This window comes from Lepidochelys olivacea (genome assembly GCF_965140295.1).
Source record: "Lepidochelys olivacea isolate rLepOli2 genome assembly, chromosome: 2".
NCBI lineage: Eukaryota > Metazoa > Chordata > Testudines > Cheloniidae > Lepidochelys > Lepidochelys olivacea.
In genome coordinates, this window is record NC_140412.1 from 142,360,291 (window position 1) to 142,377,319 (window position 17,029).

A 17,029-nucleotide genomic window follows, 5' to 3' on the forward strand; every position below is an offset into this window, starting at 1 on the left:
AACTGTAGTCTTCTTACATACCCCTCAATTGGCAGGTTTAAGTGCTCCTACCATTTAGCGCTATTGAATTTTGATTTGGTGCTTAGAATCATGAAATCCTGATTTTCAGTGCCAAAGAATTAATGTCACTGAGCCCCTACAAGTACTGTCTAAATAAGGAAATATTTTTCCTAACCTACCAGTAACTGTACAATATTACAAACCCAGACACATGAAAAAAAAAAATCAGGCAATAGAAAATGTACAACTGCTTTGGTGTTATACAAAACAATAAAAAAGACTGACAGTAAGCTACATAGTTCATTGTGTTCTTACCACAGCCACTTCACTGCTGACTGGAAGGGTGGTCATTTCCTTTTTATATTCCCAGTGTGGCCTTCCAGCCCAAGAAAATCGTATTACTATTACTGTAATAAGAACTGTCATGAACACCATAAAATATGCTCCAATTTTTATAAAAATGACTTGCCCCTTTGCACCATTTATTTGTGGCACATTGTTTGTCAACAGAACAGCAGTCCAAAATAAAGTGACAACTCGATTTAATAAATTAATATACTTTTTTAAAGATGTACAATGCACATTCTTTTTAATCCAAGGTTTTCGGTATCAGGATACTTCTATTTACACATTTACAGACCTCAGACAGCATGGATAACATCAGAATATGCAGGTAAAGACACAGAACCTTAACTGCTATCTGAATGCTACCAAGAGAAGCGACAAATAGAAACACTGCTGAGAAGATCATAGGGAAGTATGTCCAAAGACTGAAGAGACGTCTGTGAAAAAGGACATGTAAAGGCAAAGAAAAGGTTGAGGTGTTTGATGTGACCATTCTATGCTTGTGCAGACTGAGGTGGTGGTGGTGGTGATGTGCTTTGTTTACCAGATTTTCGCTCGTAATTCACAAGTCGTTGTCCAACAAGGTACCTGGGATTTTAAAGACAAACAGTCATTATTCAACAAAATGGTAAAATGTCATGAATGCACTTTTCTCACCCCTCTACCATCCAGCGTATTGAAAGCACTACAACTAATGTCATCTCCTCCTGTCATTCCAGCCAAGCTTGTTATTCCACACTTGAACCTCCTCACTGGCTTCCTTCCATCCTTTTACTTAAATTCAGGTGCTTAGTTTGCACCTTCTTGGCAGGGCAGGATTAATCACAGGCAGTACTGGTCTGTGTCTAGGGACCCAAGTCCCGATTACCTCAGAATCTCAGTTTTCATTTTAAAGAAATATTTCTACCCTTTGTAGTTGGGTTACATTTTCAAATTCTTCTTCACAACAGCTGCCTGAGGGCAGATCTACACTTAAAACGTTGCATCAGTAAGGATGCAGCTGCGCCACTGTACTGCTTCAGCGAGATGCTACACAGATGAGAGCGCTTCTGCCATCCGCAGAGTTAATCCACCTCCTTGAGAGGCAGTAGTTTATTGACCCTGGCACAATGTAATTTCTTTCTACCACTGCCCTCCCGCCAAATCGCTCCTTACATTCTTCTTAATCCTGTCACATTACTGCTTTTTGCCTTTTGCACTCGGTTTCATGCCTTTTTTAATGATAATCCCCAAGCTCAGAAGGCACTCCCCTTCCAGTAATTTTTCCTCAGAACCCACTTTCTTCAGGAACCAATCTGTCATTCTCTTCCTCAGTCTTTTCTCATGTTCCTTTTTCCAAACTGTCACCTTTTGTCATGTGCCCTTATTTTACTTCACATACACAGCATAAGCCACGTTCCCTGCTGAAGTTCTGTGCTATATCAATGATTTAATTCAACAAGGTTCAGTTTAAAGAACGAATGTTGCACGCACATGCTTTATTTTGTAAATTACTTCAAAATCTGATTGCGTAAGTTCCCCGTTTCTACAAGGATGTGGAATAAGGTTACTTACAGAGAGGAAATGCGTTCTGCTCTTCAGTCAAGTACAGAACAGTAGCTAAATTTTTCATAAAGTGGAAGAGTAGCAAACTGAAAACCTTGTAGGGCAAAAGAGCCTGCTTCTTACAGTACAAACGCAGCAGGGGCTGTACTTTCCCACGCTGCGCTATCACTGTGCGTCACCACAGTGCTGTAAGCGCCACATCTAGTGGGGAGATGTTTGCTCACTCATTTCACTTATCCAGGCTTTGGCTTCTCTAGTGATGACGTCAATATGGGAGCCATTTAGGTTTCGTTTTGTAAAGCACATACATCTACTAGGGGAAAAAAACCCCACACTCTAGGTGTCCTTAAACCTCCAACTGCCACAAGCTGGGACTGGACGACAAGAGATGGATCACGTGGAATTGCCTTGTTCTGATAACTCCCTCTGAAGCACCAGGCACTGGCCATAGCAAAAGACAGAATACTGGTCTTAATGGACAGCTGATCTGACCCAGTATGGCTGTTCTCATGAACCAAAATCATCAAGAGCGGTTACATTTTAGTGACTTTTCACTGCTACCAAATACCAGCAGAGGCCATATTTGAACTGGTAACCTGAAATCCATTGCAAGTTTCTTTAGCCATCCAGACCCTTAGTAACAATATTTTATTGAGGTACTTTATTGTGAAGGAATCTTTCACTTTTATTCGGAACTTACACACATTGAGATTTTTCAGCTCAATGTTTAATTCCCCAGTATTTCTCCAACACGTTGCATTGAGAAAAATCAGTACACAGCAAATATCATTTGTCCAAATACGTTAAAACAAATATCCTTTCTAATTATATATAATTGGTGCCAAGGATGTGCATGAAGAATGTGCCCATTCCGTCATGTGGCACAGTAATGACATGGTGTACAGTGTTGCATCATTTCTGAACTCAAAAGAGGTCTGATCTCACTTGTCACAATTTAAGAAAAATTTCCAGCTGCAGGGCAGGTGATGTGTACATACTTGTCATTTTTAATATGTTCATAAAGGCGCTTGAACTGGCGGACCTGGAAGGACAGGATCCCCATCAAAACCACCACCATGAGTAGGAAAGGATAAATTCGGCGCTGTACTAAATTTTGCATTTCAGCAGTAACACCTGCAAAATATATATAGTTAGGTCCACATATATCCATTACATCTTACAGTATCCAACAGCACTATTGAACAGAACATGCAGTTTTCTCCGCCTCTCCCCTAGGGAAGTACCACAAGTGAGGCTAAATATTAGCATGAAATATGCATTTCTAAATACTGTGTATCAAATGAATCATAACTGAGGAAAATTAACTAATTTGCCTACCCTTGTAAACAAGCATACCGTCAGTTCTATTGCTAGTGAGTATCTAGTTTTACCTCCACTTCCTCATTTAACTGAAATCATGAGTTTGTGAACTTAGCCTGTACACGCTCATTTATGTTACACATTTATTGGAGAGCAGGCAAACAACATGTCCAGAATTTTGAAAGATCCAACATAACAACTGGGCACTGGGGGCTGAAGTTGTAAGCATCGTGAAAACTCAAGTTGCAAAACCAAACAGTGAGCAGGAGTCCTGTTTGCTTACTGACATATATATAGTTTCAGATACGATGAGATGTTCACCTACATTCATGTAAGAGGTGAATGACCAACTGGTACAATTACTGGACTCCCTATATCCATAACTTCCTCACATATAAAAAGCTTAACAACAAACAAGTGGTAACCAAAACAGATGTTCCATCAAAACTTTGAATTCCTTATGTTTCTGCTGAAATTTGCACAATTATCTATTTGTGCCTTAGTAAATTTAGTTACTGTTCTAGAAAGCTGGTGGAAATAGTCCACATCTATGGAACTCATATTTAAACAGAACTCAAATTCAGAAACATTTTAACAACTTTAATGTACTGATACCAATACAAAACAAAATACATTAGTTTCACCTACTCTAGTCTTCCCTTTGCACCCTCTCTGAAAATTAACTCTTTAACTCAGCTCAATAAGCTTTTAATATGATAGAACATATGTCCACAAACACTAACAGGTGTCTGGCCTCAGTGATATTTGACAACCAGGGTTTGGGCATTGGCCTGCTAAACCCAGGGTTGTGAGTTCAATCCTTAAGGGGGCCATTTAGGGATCTGGGGCAGAAATTGGGGCTTGGTCCTGCTTTGAGCAGGGGGTTGGACTAGATGACCTCCTGAGGTCCCTTCCAACCCTGAGATTCCATGATTGTACAACTATATATATCTATATATATCTATATCTATATATATATATAGATATATATATAAACCCACTTAACCCCCTCCTCCCCCAGCTCTCCTTCCCTCAAATGACTGGAGAGATGTTAACTGGCCACTTCACCTTGAATGGCCCCCTGAAATGGAGTGTTAATTACTTATGCTAAATGATCATTTAGGGATCTGGAGCAAAAATTGGGGATTGGTCCTGCTTCAAGCAGGGGGTTGGACTAGATGACCTCCTGAGGTCCCTTCCAACCCTAACCATCTATGAATCTATTCTATCTTGTATTTAACTGTGACATACTGAGTACATTTCCTAGACCTGAAGAGCTCTGTGTAAGCTTGAAAGCTTGTCTCTCTCCCCTGTAGAAGTTGGTTCAATAAAAGATATCACCTCACCCACCTAGTCTCTCTAATATCTCATTTAAAACATTTATATTCAATGTATCAAAGACATTAAACAAAATGCATGGTGACATCACTATTTAAGCATTTACATTTGCTAGTTAACATTGATGCTATACTGTATTTCCTTTATTACATCTAAGGCTACACTAGAGAGCGATGCAGGTGTGCTGCTGTAAGATCTCTTGTGTAGCCACTCTCTCCCGTCGACATTATTAATCCACGCCCAATGAGCACTGGCAACTATGTCAGCGAGAGAAGTCTCCCGCCAACACAGTGCTGTGTACACTAGCGCTTATGCCCACATAATTTATGTTACTCGGAGGTGGAATATTCACACCCCTGAGTGACACAAATTTTGCTGACAGAGGTGGTAGTGTAGACATAGCCCCTCTTAGGCACAATGGCCAGATAATGAAACAAATACCTATAATTTATACTTACCTAACAAAGGAACAACACCAGAAGCTATGATATAAGGTATACAAAGGGAAAGTAACAGAACAGAGATTACAGGTGTTGCCAGTTTTCGAATGATAAAATGTAAATCGATATTACGAATTCCATTTGCATAAACCTAAGAAGAAAGACAAAACGATCAGGAAGAGTGAATCGGAAAATCGCTACAGGTTTTGGTAAATAAAAGTGTTTTACATAATTCAAGTGTTTCTTTGTTAGTACTTCAATATTTTCCTTAAACGTACCTAGTTAAATAACTTTGGTGACACCTTCACAAGTTATCACAGACTTAGCGCTTGTCTACACTTGAAATGCTACAGCGACATAGCTGTAATCCACCTCCCTGAGAGGCAGTAACTAGGTCAATGGAAGAATTTTTCCGTCAACCCAGTGATGTCTACACCAAGGGTTAGGTTGGCTTAACTACACTGCACAGGTGTCTGGATTTTTCACAGCCCTGAGTGGTATAGTTTGGTCAACCTAGCTTTTTAGCGTAGACCAGGCCTAAGAAAGGCTGTTTTTCATTTGGAGAAATGGCTATGATTGTAGAAAAAATACCAGCAATAGCAAAACTTATTTTTGTAACTGCTGGTGATGTTACAGAAATACAAAAATGTTTCAGCAACTGGTTTTTAATAAACCAGGTGTTTAACAACTGTTAATTTAATTTTTAGTCCATGAATTTTGATCCATAATTATGAAAGTATTTAGCATACATACTTATGTAATTTTTCATTATACATTAAGTTTATCATATTTACATTCTTTAAAATATGTCCAGGTTTCTAATTTTAATAATACACAATTTTTCTCTCTCACACACACACACTATCATTACTCCTCAATTCAGAGACATCTCTTTGTCCACAGATATACATACTACTGTAACATACAACACATTCTGTTTCTCCCTTAGTGGTCCCTTTTCTAATAGGTTTTATTATACTCCAGTTACTCCATAAATGTCAGCAGTGTAAACTGCAAAAACAAGGAACTGTAGCACCCTTAATCTACCTCCCATTCATTCTATTCTAACTTTCATCCTACTTAAATACCTAAAACAGTAGTCACTATTAGTTTTTTTCCTCACCTTTAAATCTACAGTTATATCCTTGGTGTACAAGTGTAAAGTAATGTAGTGTAAACTTTTACCAAAATGCCATTCAGTAGGCATGTGTACAATCAAAACAAGTAACTTGCATGCAGTGGGTGTGAAAGGAAATACGGTAATAAGAATATTATGATAAAATCAACCAACCCACCAAAAAATAAAGTTACCCCAAAATCTCCAAACTAAAACCAAAACACCACTGAACCAAGAGCCTGACTGAACAAGTGAGTGTTGGCAGCATGATCAGAAGCTCAAATATAGGCTCTTCTGAAAAGTCAAGGGAAGAAATCCCAAAGTGGTTCCAACAAGTCTGTTTCATACTTTGTTACCTTATTGAAAATTGTTTATCCAGTCTATATTAGCAGTTAAACGTCTTTCAAAATTAGCTGAAGTGGAACCAGGAGGAACTACTGTCAGCAACTAATTGGTGCCCGAGCATATGTAGGAAAGGACTAAGAAAGCAGTTTAGAAAAAGGAGGAGAGTTCCATCTTCCAGAGGTAAGTGATAGATCTTTGTTTTGAAAAAGTGCTCAGATACTAAACATGATAAACACTATAGAAGTGTCTATACATTTTCCCTGGGGCCATTCTGCGCCATTATACAAGTGCAGAATTAATGTCCCCCTCACATGCCCCCTCCCTGAATAATTGACTCTGATGGGGAGGTGAAGGGAAGCTGTGAGAGGGGTCACACTACAATTACACCTTCTGCCCACCAGGAGCTTGTGGCACCAGAAGAGAGGGCAGCTGGCTCATGGGGCACAGCAGCCAACCACAGAGAGGGAGGGGGCAGAGGCTGCTTTCCTCACAGCACCCTGCCCATGGGGCCAGATGAGAAGGCCCAGGACAGACAGAGCGGAGCTAGGGTTCAGAAGGGCCAGTGTGGGAGGACAGAGTGCGGCAGGGGCATAGGAGCTCGTGGGGTGACAACACTGAACCAGGGGCTGAATGAGAGTGGGGGTGCAGGGACACATGGGGACAGGAGCAGTTATGCCTGGCTTGATGGGAAGTGGAGGTGCAGGGACACATCCGGACAGGGGCAGCTATGCCTGGCTGAGTGAGGTTCAGGGCCACAGGGGGTAGTGGAGGTGCAGGGACACACAGGATGGGGCAGATGTGCTTGACTGAATGGGAGAGGCTAAGGGTCAGCCAGGGTCTGCCTGGGAGAGGCTCCCCAACTCTCTAACAATTCCTTCCCCCTTAAATTATCTGCTCCATACTTCTCCCACCCACACACAACCACCCTCCAAGTTCACTTCCAGGCTCCTTCCCAGCAATTACTTCCCTCTCCCTCAGCTCCTCCATTATCCCTGACTCTCCCAAGCCTTTGCACTGCTTCTGAGGGGTGCGGGAAATACATTTCTGTATTGTAGTTTAAATTAATTACTCAAAGTTCTGTATTTATATGCCTAGCAAGGAATCTTTTTTGTTGTATTGTTACAGACATATTTGCTGACAGATACATTGAAATAAATTGCCAAAATAATTGAAACGGGCATGACTATATTTTGTTATTTTGCCAAATAAAATACACAGAATCTTGCAGAATTTTAAAATATTGTGCACATTTTTAATTTTTTGATGCAGAATTTCCCCAGGAATAATAAGTAAATGTAGACACCTCATTCTTCCCAAGTGACACTTAGCTTTCTCTGTAAGGCCAGTAAGATTTTATTTATCTTAATATTCTTTAGTTGCTCATGTCTATGTAATAAAAAGTTCTCAAGATCAATTTTTTGGGGGAGAAGTTTCCTCCTTAATCTTGGTTCATTTGGTATAGAATCCATCTGAAGCCAACTTTCACTTTTCTATTAATTTTCACTTTCATTGGTCATCTAGTCCTGTTTCCAGAGATTGAGTCAATTTCAGGCGTTTATATCCTTTCCTCTTATAGCAGGATAGTGTAGAGGAATGGATAAGAAATGAGAAAAAAAATGAAATAAACCCACATTTATTGCTTAAAACATGTAGTGATATTAATTATATCTATTTTATAGACTAGAAGCTCTTCTCCTGTGGAGCTTAAAAATTCTGCTAGGATCCAACTTGTAACATATCTAAAGGTAAGCCTCAGGAAACCTTTAACTTTCTTATTTACTGATCTCCTTTTTAGTTAAGAAAAGGTCATATTAAAAATTATTGACATACCTTTAAAATAGTAATATCAAGTTTTCATATTTGCAAACTCTTGAAAGTTAGGAAAAAAAACTTCATTTTAACGGAGACTATCACAATGCACATCTGTATGCAATATTTTTCTATTTTCCATTCCAGTTTTAAATTGTACTGTAGCTTAATGTATCAGACACATACAATAAAAATACAGGACATCTTATGTCCTGAGTTATTAGTGGTATAACAACAATTATTCCATTTTCTGAACAATTATTCCATTTTCTGACTTGAGTGTTCAAAATTGATGTTTGTGGACATTTATGTTTGTTTGGTTTTTTTTTTTCAAAGAACTTACTTGAATATTCTGAGTAGAAAAAGTGCAATCATATTTAGGATTGGTCAGTTTACTATTGTATCTCCATACTAAGGTTGATTCTCCCATTCTAAGACCGATTTTGACTCCAAACCTTGCCAATACTTGACTAATCCATAAGAAAGTTGGCACGCAGTATCATCTACCAGGGTCGGATTTTTCTAGAAAGCTTCAAGCAATGTAGGTAAGCATTTCTGAGATATTGGGGTTTCAAAACTCTTCAGGAAATTACTTGTGTGAGGAAAAAAATTGAGAACACAAAACCCCCACAAACGTAAGAAAGTCTAAATTTTAAAAATAAGTTACACTTAAAAGAGAAAACATTAAAAAGAATGGAAACATACAGTTAAGGTCACCCAATCCATTTTTACTTGGTGTCACCTTTTACAGAGCAATGAAAACCTCAAATAGTGTACCATGACCCTGCTAGTGACTCCAAAACAGAGAAGTGATGTAGCTGAACCTGAAATAAGAGTAAGGGAGACTTAAACAAAAGTACACCTGTCTCTAGAGTAAAATACTCTGACTGTCTGGCATTTACATAGGGCCCATATGGCATAAAGCGAAGCATATACCTCTCTTCACCAAATGAGAGAATGTTTGGGACAATTACCAAAAACAATACACTGTTTCAAATGAAAGCACTGTCATACAGAGTTTTAGCAGAGACATATAGCTGTGATACTGGCACTACAAAATTCTTAAAACACCATTTTGAGAAGTGACTATGTAAAAATGGCATTTTCTTGTACAACAGTTACTCTCTTTAAGCATATAGCTGCTTAACTTTACTAAAATAAATGTTTACTACTTTGTATTCCTTGTTAACACTGCAGAGCCAGCAGCTATGGAAGAAAGTAAGATTCTATTCCACCATTAATCAAACAGAGTATTATTTTACCTTAGATTATCTTTTTGGGACATACAGAGTCTCTTTACTATGTGTTTCTACAGCATCCAGTTCAATGAGGTCCCAATCCTGATTATAACAGCAAGACACTACTGCACTGAACTGCTGTAAAATTACTACTACAGATTTGTGAGCCAGAAGTAATACAGGTTGACCCTCATTTTCCAGGGTTTGCATTTAGAAAGACCATCTATTTACTTATAAATTGAACAGATATGATCTAGGATTATTAAGATAAACACAGAACCTCACAGGTATTATTTTTAACATTTTTAAACAGATTATCAGAATAATTAGGGTTGGAAGAGACCTCAGGAGGTCATCTAGTCTAACCTCCTGCTCAAAGCAGGACCAATCCTAAATAAATCATCCCAGCCAGGGTTTTGTCAAGCCAGGCCTTAAAAACCTCTAAGGAAGGAGATTCCACCACCTCCCTAGGTAACGCATTCCAGTGTTTCACCACCCTCCTAGTGAAAAAGTTTTTCCTAATATCCAACCTAGACGTCTCCAACTGCAACTTGAGACCATTGCTCCTTGTTCTGTCATCTGCCACCACTGAGAACAGCCAAGCTCCATCCTCTTTGGAACCCCACTTCAGGTAGTTGAAGACTGCTATCAAATTTCCCCTCACTCTTCTTCTGCAGATTAAATAAGCCCAGTTCCCTCAGCCTCTCCTCATAAATCATGTGCCCCAGCCCCCTAATCATTTTAGTTGTCCTCCGCTGGACTCTCCAATTTGTCCACATCCTTTCTGAAGTGGGGGGCCCAAAACTGTACGCAATACTCCATATGTGGCCTACAACTACACTTCAAAGACTTGACCTCAAATTAGGTAGTTTATATCCATGGGCACAGCACGGCAGGCAATTTGCATGTACATTCTAAGCTATGTACTCCAGAGTTCAACTTCACAGACCAACTACACAAATAAAAGAGATTTAGTAGATTACAGAGTTAAAGTCATAAACAAGAACCTTTAGCAAGAAGTCTTCATGTACAGTGTTTGCACAGCTGGCAGACAATCAGTTAAGATTGAATGACTTTAATTGTGTATTTCCATGCATTATAATTTCCGAATTTAACCTTAACTTTAAATTTCCTAGCTAATATTAAAAAAAAATAAAAATAAAAACTTTTTGAAGACTACTCTACTCTCAAAATTTTTTTTCCACATAGCTAATTTTTATTTACAGCCTGGAATCCCAGTTAACAAAATTTTGTGCCCAGTAATATCTAAATCAGAAGGCAGATACTCAAGGACCAGGTGTTAAAAAAAAAAGTTATGATTAATGAGAAAAATGAGCACCAAGAAATAAGACTGTTAAGAAATATTTGGAGGCAAAACATTGCAGGACATAACCAGGAATTATGGTATAATGTTAACTCAAATGTAGTGGGGAGTGGACATACATGGCTTTTGAAATAGGAGTTACCAATTTTAGGTTCAGGTCCTTCCTTGTTTTTGTTCTTTTTTTCCTTAACTTATATTTTAATGCGCTCTAATAAAGAAAAAAAATGTTACTTTCTTACCTGTTCGATAACTGTTTTCAACCACCACTGTGGGCCCATCAGAGTTATGGCAGCAATTATTTTGGCATGCAGAACTCCAAGAGCCCAGTCCTAATTTTATAAAAGTGAACATAACAGTAAAAGTAAACGGTCAGTATTTTCTAAATGTGTCTTGACCAGCCAAAGATTTATTACAGCAAATCTCTAATATCAAAATTACTTAAAACCATCAGAAAATTGCTTTTTTACTTTCAAAGTGGAGTAGTTTGAAGATGGCTTCTGTTGCAAACTCATAAGAAAAGAAGGACACTGCAAGGCTTGAGTGCTTGTAAAAAGCGTTGAGATTTATGTATGAAAGATATATATAGAAGTCCTAGCTGTTATTAAACCATTGACAAAAAAATAATATAAACATTACACTCTTTCAGTACACTCCTGACCTGGACAGGTAAGGTTGCTACGATTTTTATTTCTAATTTAGTTTTATTTTGGTTTGCAAGACATCTACAGTAGAACCTCAGAGTTATGAACTGACTGGTCAACCACATACCTCATTTGGAACCAGAAGTATGCAATCAGGCATCAAGAGAGAGACACACACAAAAAAGAAAACAGTACAGTACTGTGTTAAACAAACTTACAAAATAAAGGGAAAGTTTAAAAAAAGATTTGACAAGGTAAGGAAACTGTTTCTGTGCTTGTTTCATTTAAATTAAGATGGTTTAAAGCAGCATTTTTCTTCTGCATAGTGAAGTTTCAAAGCTGTACTAAGTCAATGCTCAGGTGTAAACTTCGGAAAGAATCAAAATGTTTAGTTCAGAGTTAAAAAATGTCAGTTATGAACCACCATTCCTGAGGTATTCATAACTCAGGTTCAACTGTAGTTCTTGGAGAATGGAAGGCACTGAAATATGCAAGTACTGAAGCAATTCAGAGACTGTAAATATCCTGCCTGTTCACAAAGACAGACGTGATGCATGCCCAAATGAGTGAGAGAAATCAATACCCTTTATATGTAGATGACAAGCTACCCAGCTGAAAAGTTGGTGTTTTATCTATGCTGCAGCTCTCAACTAGGGGGGTTCACAGGAAACAAACTACAGATTTTTAGGGGGATTTTAAGTGTAGGTTAGATTTTAGGCTGATCGATCATGGAATGCCTTTCCTGAAAGGTGGCCCGCAAACAAAAAAAACAATGGGGTTGTTTGTTTATACACATAATAAAAGCAAAAAAGGTACTTTCAAAATCTTTACACATTAGAAATTCAGTTCTTGTATACCTTATTTTATTTGAAATGCATTATGGACAGCTACAGAACTGTTAGGATTGACTCATTACAGATTAGGAAGACTGAAAACAGCCCCAGACAAGTGTCTCCTCTTGGCCCCTCAGCAAACTGCTATGGGTGATCCAACCACTGACTTTGCAGGTGTTTGTTCAGACTCCAGAGGATTAAGAGTCCAGGCACTGCTACTGTCTTGAGGTCCACAGGTATACTTTCGGGGTACAGCTCCTCTGTCTAGTACATCATCCTGAGAGCTTAGACCACAAGGCCCCCCGCCTTGACCCTAGAACAAGTACTGACCCCTCAGGCTTCCCCCATAGCTTAAATACCCCCTCCTCCAGAGCTCCGCACAGTGTCTTATAGTTTATCTCTTCAAGGGAGCATGTGGTAGGTGTAAACAGAGGCCAGAATTCTTCAGTCGACCTAGCTACTGCCTCTCAGAGAGGTGGATTACCTACTCTGATGGAAGAGATTCTCCTGTCATCTTAGGTAATGTTTACACTGAATCAGCTGTGCCACCATAGTGTTGTGTACTTTGCATAAAATTTTAAACCACCAGAGCTCTCTAACAGCATGAGAAAGAAACAGATCTATACAAAAATAAACCTATGACCGAATGCACCCCTGTATTCACACCCTACACACTTATGTAATAATCTTTGTACAAAATATGTCTTGTGAGGTATCATCTGAAAACTAAAAACGCACTAGTCAGTAATATCATGGTGAAATGTACATAGCAACATTACATGTAAAGTTACGAATTCACCCTTTATGATGTTGGTAGCACATGTTCAAACCCACACAACCCTGACTAGGCAAGAGTGGTTAAACAGGTTTATGTTATACAAAGGAATGTGTGTTTACCAAAATTTACATAAAGTAGTAAACAGGGTTCTTAAGACAGTAAGAGACAGACAAGGCAAATCTGTATTTCAGCATACTCAGGGGAGAAGAAAGAGCATGGGGCCACTTCCGCATGGCCTTCTTTACTGTTTGAATAAACTTTGCTTTGAGGAGTAATCCTCAGAAGAATCCACTTCAAAGGGGGACTGGACTATAGAAGTGAGGGGCAAAAACATCTCCCCTCCTTCTCTCACATACCTATGAATACAAAGGAACAGCTCTTTGGAGTTTGGGGACAGATCCTGACTTTAGCACTGTTGTTGGGAATGTGTGGTAAGGATTATACCTTGAATCAAGACTAGGTTTGTCAAGTTTTAGCTACTAGGAAGCGTTAGATCTTTAGTTCTCTTGTAACCATTTCTGACTTTGTAATACCTTGTATTTGTACTCACCTAATCTCTTTTTGTCGTTATATAAATTAGTATTATTCTTTAAAACTAATCCAGTGTTATGGTTGAACTGAACTGTTTGAATAAACTCCAATTAAAGTAGCAAACCGTTGCATATTGACCCCTTACTAGGTCAAGGAACCTAGTATTACCCAGGAGAGGGATGGACAGTGCAGAACTCACATTTCTGAGAAAATTCAGGACCGGGAGTATGTTGGGGTCACCCTGTAAGTCAACAACCAAGGCTGCTGGGAGCCAGAGTGTTGCTGACAGGCTGCTGGGATCAGAGTTACAGTAATTCCACACTTAACGTCCTCTCGCTTAACATTGTTTCGATCTTACGCCCCTGCTCAATTACAGAACATGCTCCATTTAAAGTTGTGCAATGCTTTGCTAAAATGTCGGTTGGCTGCCTGCTTTGTCCACAACTGGCAGCCCCCGCCCCATCAGCTCCCCTACGCTCCCCAGCGCCTCCCGCCCGCCGGCAGACCCTGCGGATCAGCACCTTCCCTCTCTTCCCCCAGCCTCTGGCAATCAGCTGGCTTGCGGCATTCAGGAGGGAGGAAGGAAGAGCGAGGACTCAGCACGCAGGCTCCCCTTCCCTCCCCTGCCTCTTGAATGTCGCAAACCAGCTGACTGCTGCAGGCAGGAGGAAGAGGAGGGAGGGAGGCTGCGCGCCGAGTCCTCGTAAACACCACAAGCCAGCTGACTGCCACGGGCAAAGGGGGGGTGGGGAGGAGTGAGGACGCAGTGCGCCTCCCCCTTCCCTCCCCTGACTCCTGCCTGCAGGAGGAGCGAGGATGCAGCATGTGGACTAAAGGGAGAGGAGGGGGGGGAAAAAGAGGTGGGTTAAGGGTGGGGGCTTGGGGGAAGGGGTGGAGCGGGCGGGCCAAGGGTTGAGCCCCCTCGCCCCTGGTGCTTGCAGAGTAGGGGAAGCTGCCGCCGCTGCTGTGCAACGCGCTTCCCCTAGCTTACAGCACCTTCAGCCTCCTTGGCTGCCTCCTTGTCTCCAGTGCCAGTGGGCTGTGCCTGTGTGGCGTAAGGCAGGGGCACCTCCCAACTATAGTACTGTACTGTATAGTATGACAAAAAAATTTTCCCTGGAACCTAAACCCTCCTATTTACATTCATTCTTATGGAGACATTGGATTCGCTTAACATCGTTTCACTTAAAGTTGCATTTTTCAGGAACATAACTACAACGTTAAGTGAGGAGTTACTGTACTGGACCAGTGCTGTGGCTATACATACTCAGGGTGTGACTGCATGCTGGCAGGCTGATTGAGAGCGACCCAAGTTGGGAGCTATAGCAACAAAACATTCTGAGGCATCAAAGTTTGCAGGGCAAGCGGTGACATGACCCCTCACTGGTCTGGATTGCACCCCAGAATGTGACAGTGGTGTAGTCGAAACAGGATTTATACAGAGACTGGTATTTTAATGGAGATTTACACTTTAAGCACTGGTGTAACAGTTTTAAGTGAGTCTCAGTGTGGCGGCTGGGAACAATAAAGAGAGGTTACCGTTTTTTATTTTCTGTTTATTTTGGGTAAGAGAAACAGAACAATAGTAAAGAATAAACATGAGCACCAGAGAAGCAACTATAAAGCTAGAGCTGGCTAGGTCAGAGAAAGAACAAAAAGACAGAGCATGAACACTGAATGTGGTACACAGACATGAAAGCCAAGGAAAGGAAGAAACGCAGCAGTAGGAAGATGCACAGTGACGAGCCATGTAACTGAAACACAAAGAAGCCCTAGAAAAGGAGGAGAGAGAGAATAATCTGGACATGATGGCAAGACATAGATAGATCCCACAGTCCCCAGGCATTCCCTTCATCCAAGAAGCATTCTGCTGAGATAAGCTGCACACAGCATACAAGGAAACAGACTGTATTGATGAATATCTTTGCACTTTTGAATAGCTATGTGAGGTTCGTAAGACAAGGAAGTCCCCACACTGATTGCAAAACTCTCTGGTAAAGCTTTAAATATATTTAATGAAATGCCGATTGGAGAGGCTTTGAAATATCCTGAATTTTAAAAAGCTGTTTTGCACAGGTTTCAAATTACTCTAGAAGCGTATAGGCTGCAATTTAGGAAACTCAGGAAACGTGCTGGCATGAGTGAAGTGAGTATGCCTATAAAATGTGTGATCTAATGAGAAAACAGGTAAAGGGAAAGTGAGCTGAGAACTGTGACTAACTGTTTGATCTCTCTGCTCAAGACCATTTCCTAAGCAACTCTTCTGAGAAGGTCAGACATGCAATATGGAATATATCTTTACATTCTGTACAGGAAATTGCCATCCTGGCTGATTCCTTTGTGCAAGGTCAGATGTCTAATGAGTGCAAGACACAGAATGAGGGTCACAAACCTAGGGTAAAGGGACCCCACCCCAGGTAGGAAATAGTGAGGTTCGGGGCCCAGGCATTCACCTCCCCAGAATCATTCCCCTCCTAGAAATCCCCATCACAGACCTCCGGGACAGGAAAATGGTCCAAGAAGGTGCTTCCAGTGTAACTCCACTGAGCACCTGAGAAATCAATGCCCTAAATTAAAAGAAACTAAGACCAAATCCTGTCTAGCCCAGATTAATGCAGCTGTCCTTAACACAGGACCCCAAGAGGTACCTGCAGCTCCTCTGATGCATTTTGTGAGATCTGACCCTGTAGATGTAGACCTGGAATTTATTAAAGTTGCCAAAGTGAATGGCAAAGAATGCATAGGGTGGAGATATACTGGTGCCCAGATCTCTCTGGTCAGGGAAAGTGTGGTCCAAAGGACTGACCTGTTGCCTGGCCAGGACGTAGAGCTTCTGGCACTAGGGAAACACAAAATTCTTGTGCCTCTGGCTTGAGTTCATTTGGAATGGGAAGGTTTAAAGAGTGACTTAGTAGTGGGGGTGCAAAATAGTATCTGCATGGAAATGCTTGTGAAAAATGATATTTTGCATATGACTAAGGCTGTGAACATTGTAACCCATAGTAAAAGGGATTATTGTGCTGGGATTCCAGGAGGAAATTATAAAGACTCAGAAACTGCTAAGGGGAGAGGGGAAGGTCTCTCCAGCTCCACTGCAGCAGAAGAAATCATCATGTTTCCAGGTGCAGGAGGGGCCAAGGCCAGCTCCTGTATGGCAGAGGAAAGACGCATGCCCTCAAGGGGAGGAATTAACCCCTGTTACTGAAGAAGCTGTCACAGTTGTCAGCTGTCAACATTTTGCAGATGGACAAATGGCAGACTGCACTCTAGAATGAATAAGGGAATATGTCTTAGAGGGAGCCCCAGTAAGGGGAAATGGGGAGAGGTTTTTTGAAGAGGCAGAGGGACAGCCAGTAACTGAACACATACAAAAATTCAGAAAAGAGTTAAAAGACACAGATATGGTTCAGACTAAACTCAGGGAC

The 17,029-nt window shown here is 40.5% G+C and overlaps 1 protein-coding gene across 1 annotated transcript in view; it reads right to left on the reverse strand.

Annotated features, from left to right (window-relative positions):
- Nucleotides 1–525: 525 nt before the first annotated feature.
- Nucleotides 526–17,029, reverse strand: part of MARCHF6 (membrane associated ring-CH-type finger 6) — a 117,505-nt gene continuing 101,001 nt past the window's right edge. The window contains exons 23-26 of the mRNA XM_084619554.1: nt 11,061–11,150; nt 5,007–5,139; nt 2,889–3,024; nt 526–933 (exon numbers count right to left, since the gene is read on the reverse strand). Coding sequence (XP_084475680.1) covers nt 840–933; nt 2,889–3,024; nt 5,007–5,139; nt 11,061–11,150 — 453 coding nt within the window. The 3' untranslated portion in view covers nt 526–839. The remainder of the gene's footprint in view (nt 934–2,888; nt 3,025–5,006; nt 5,140–11,060; nt 11,151–17,029) is intronic.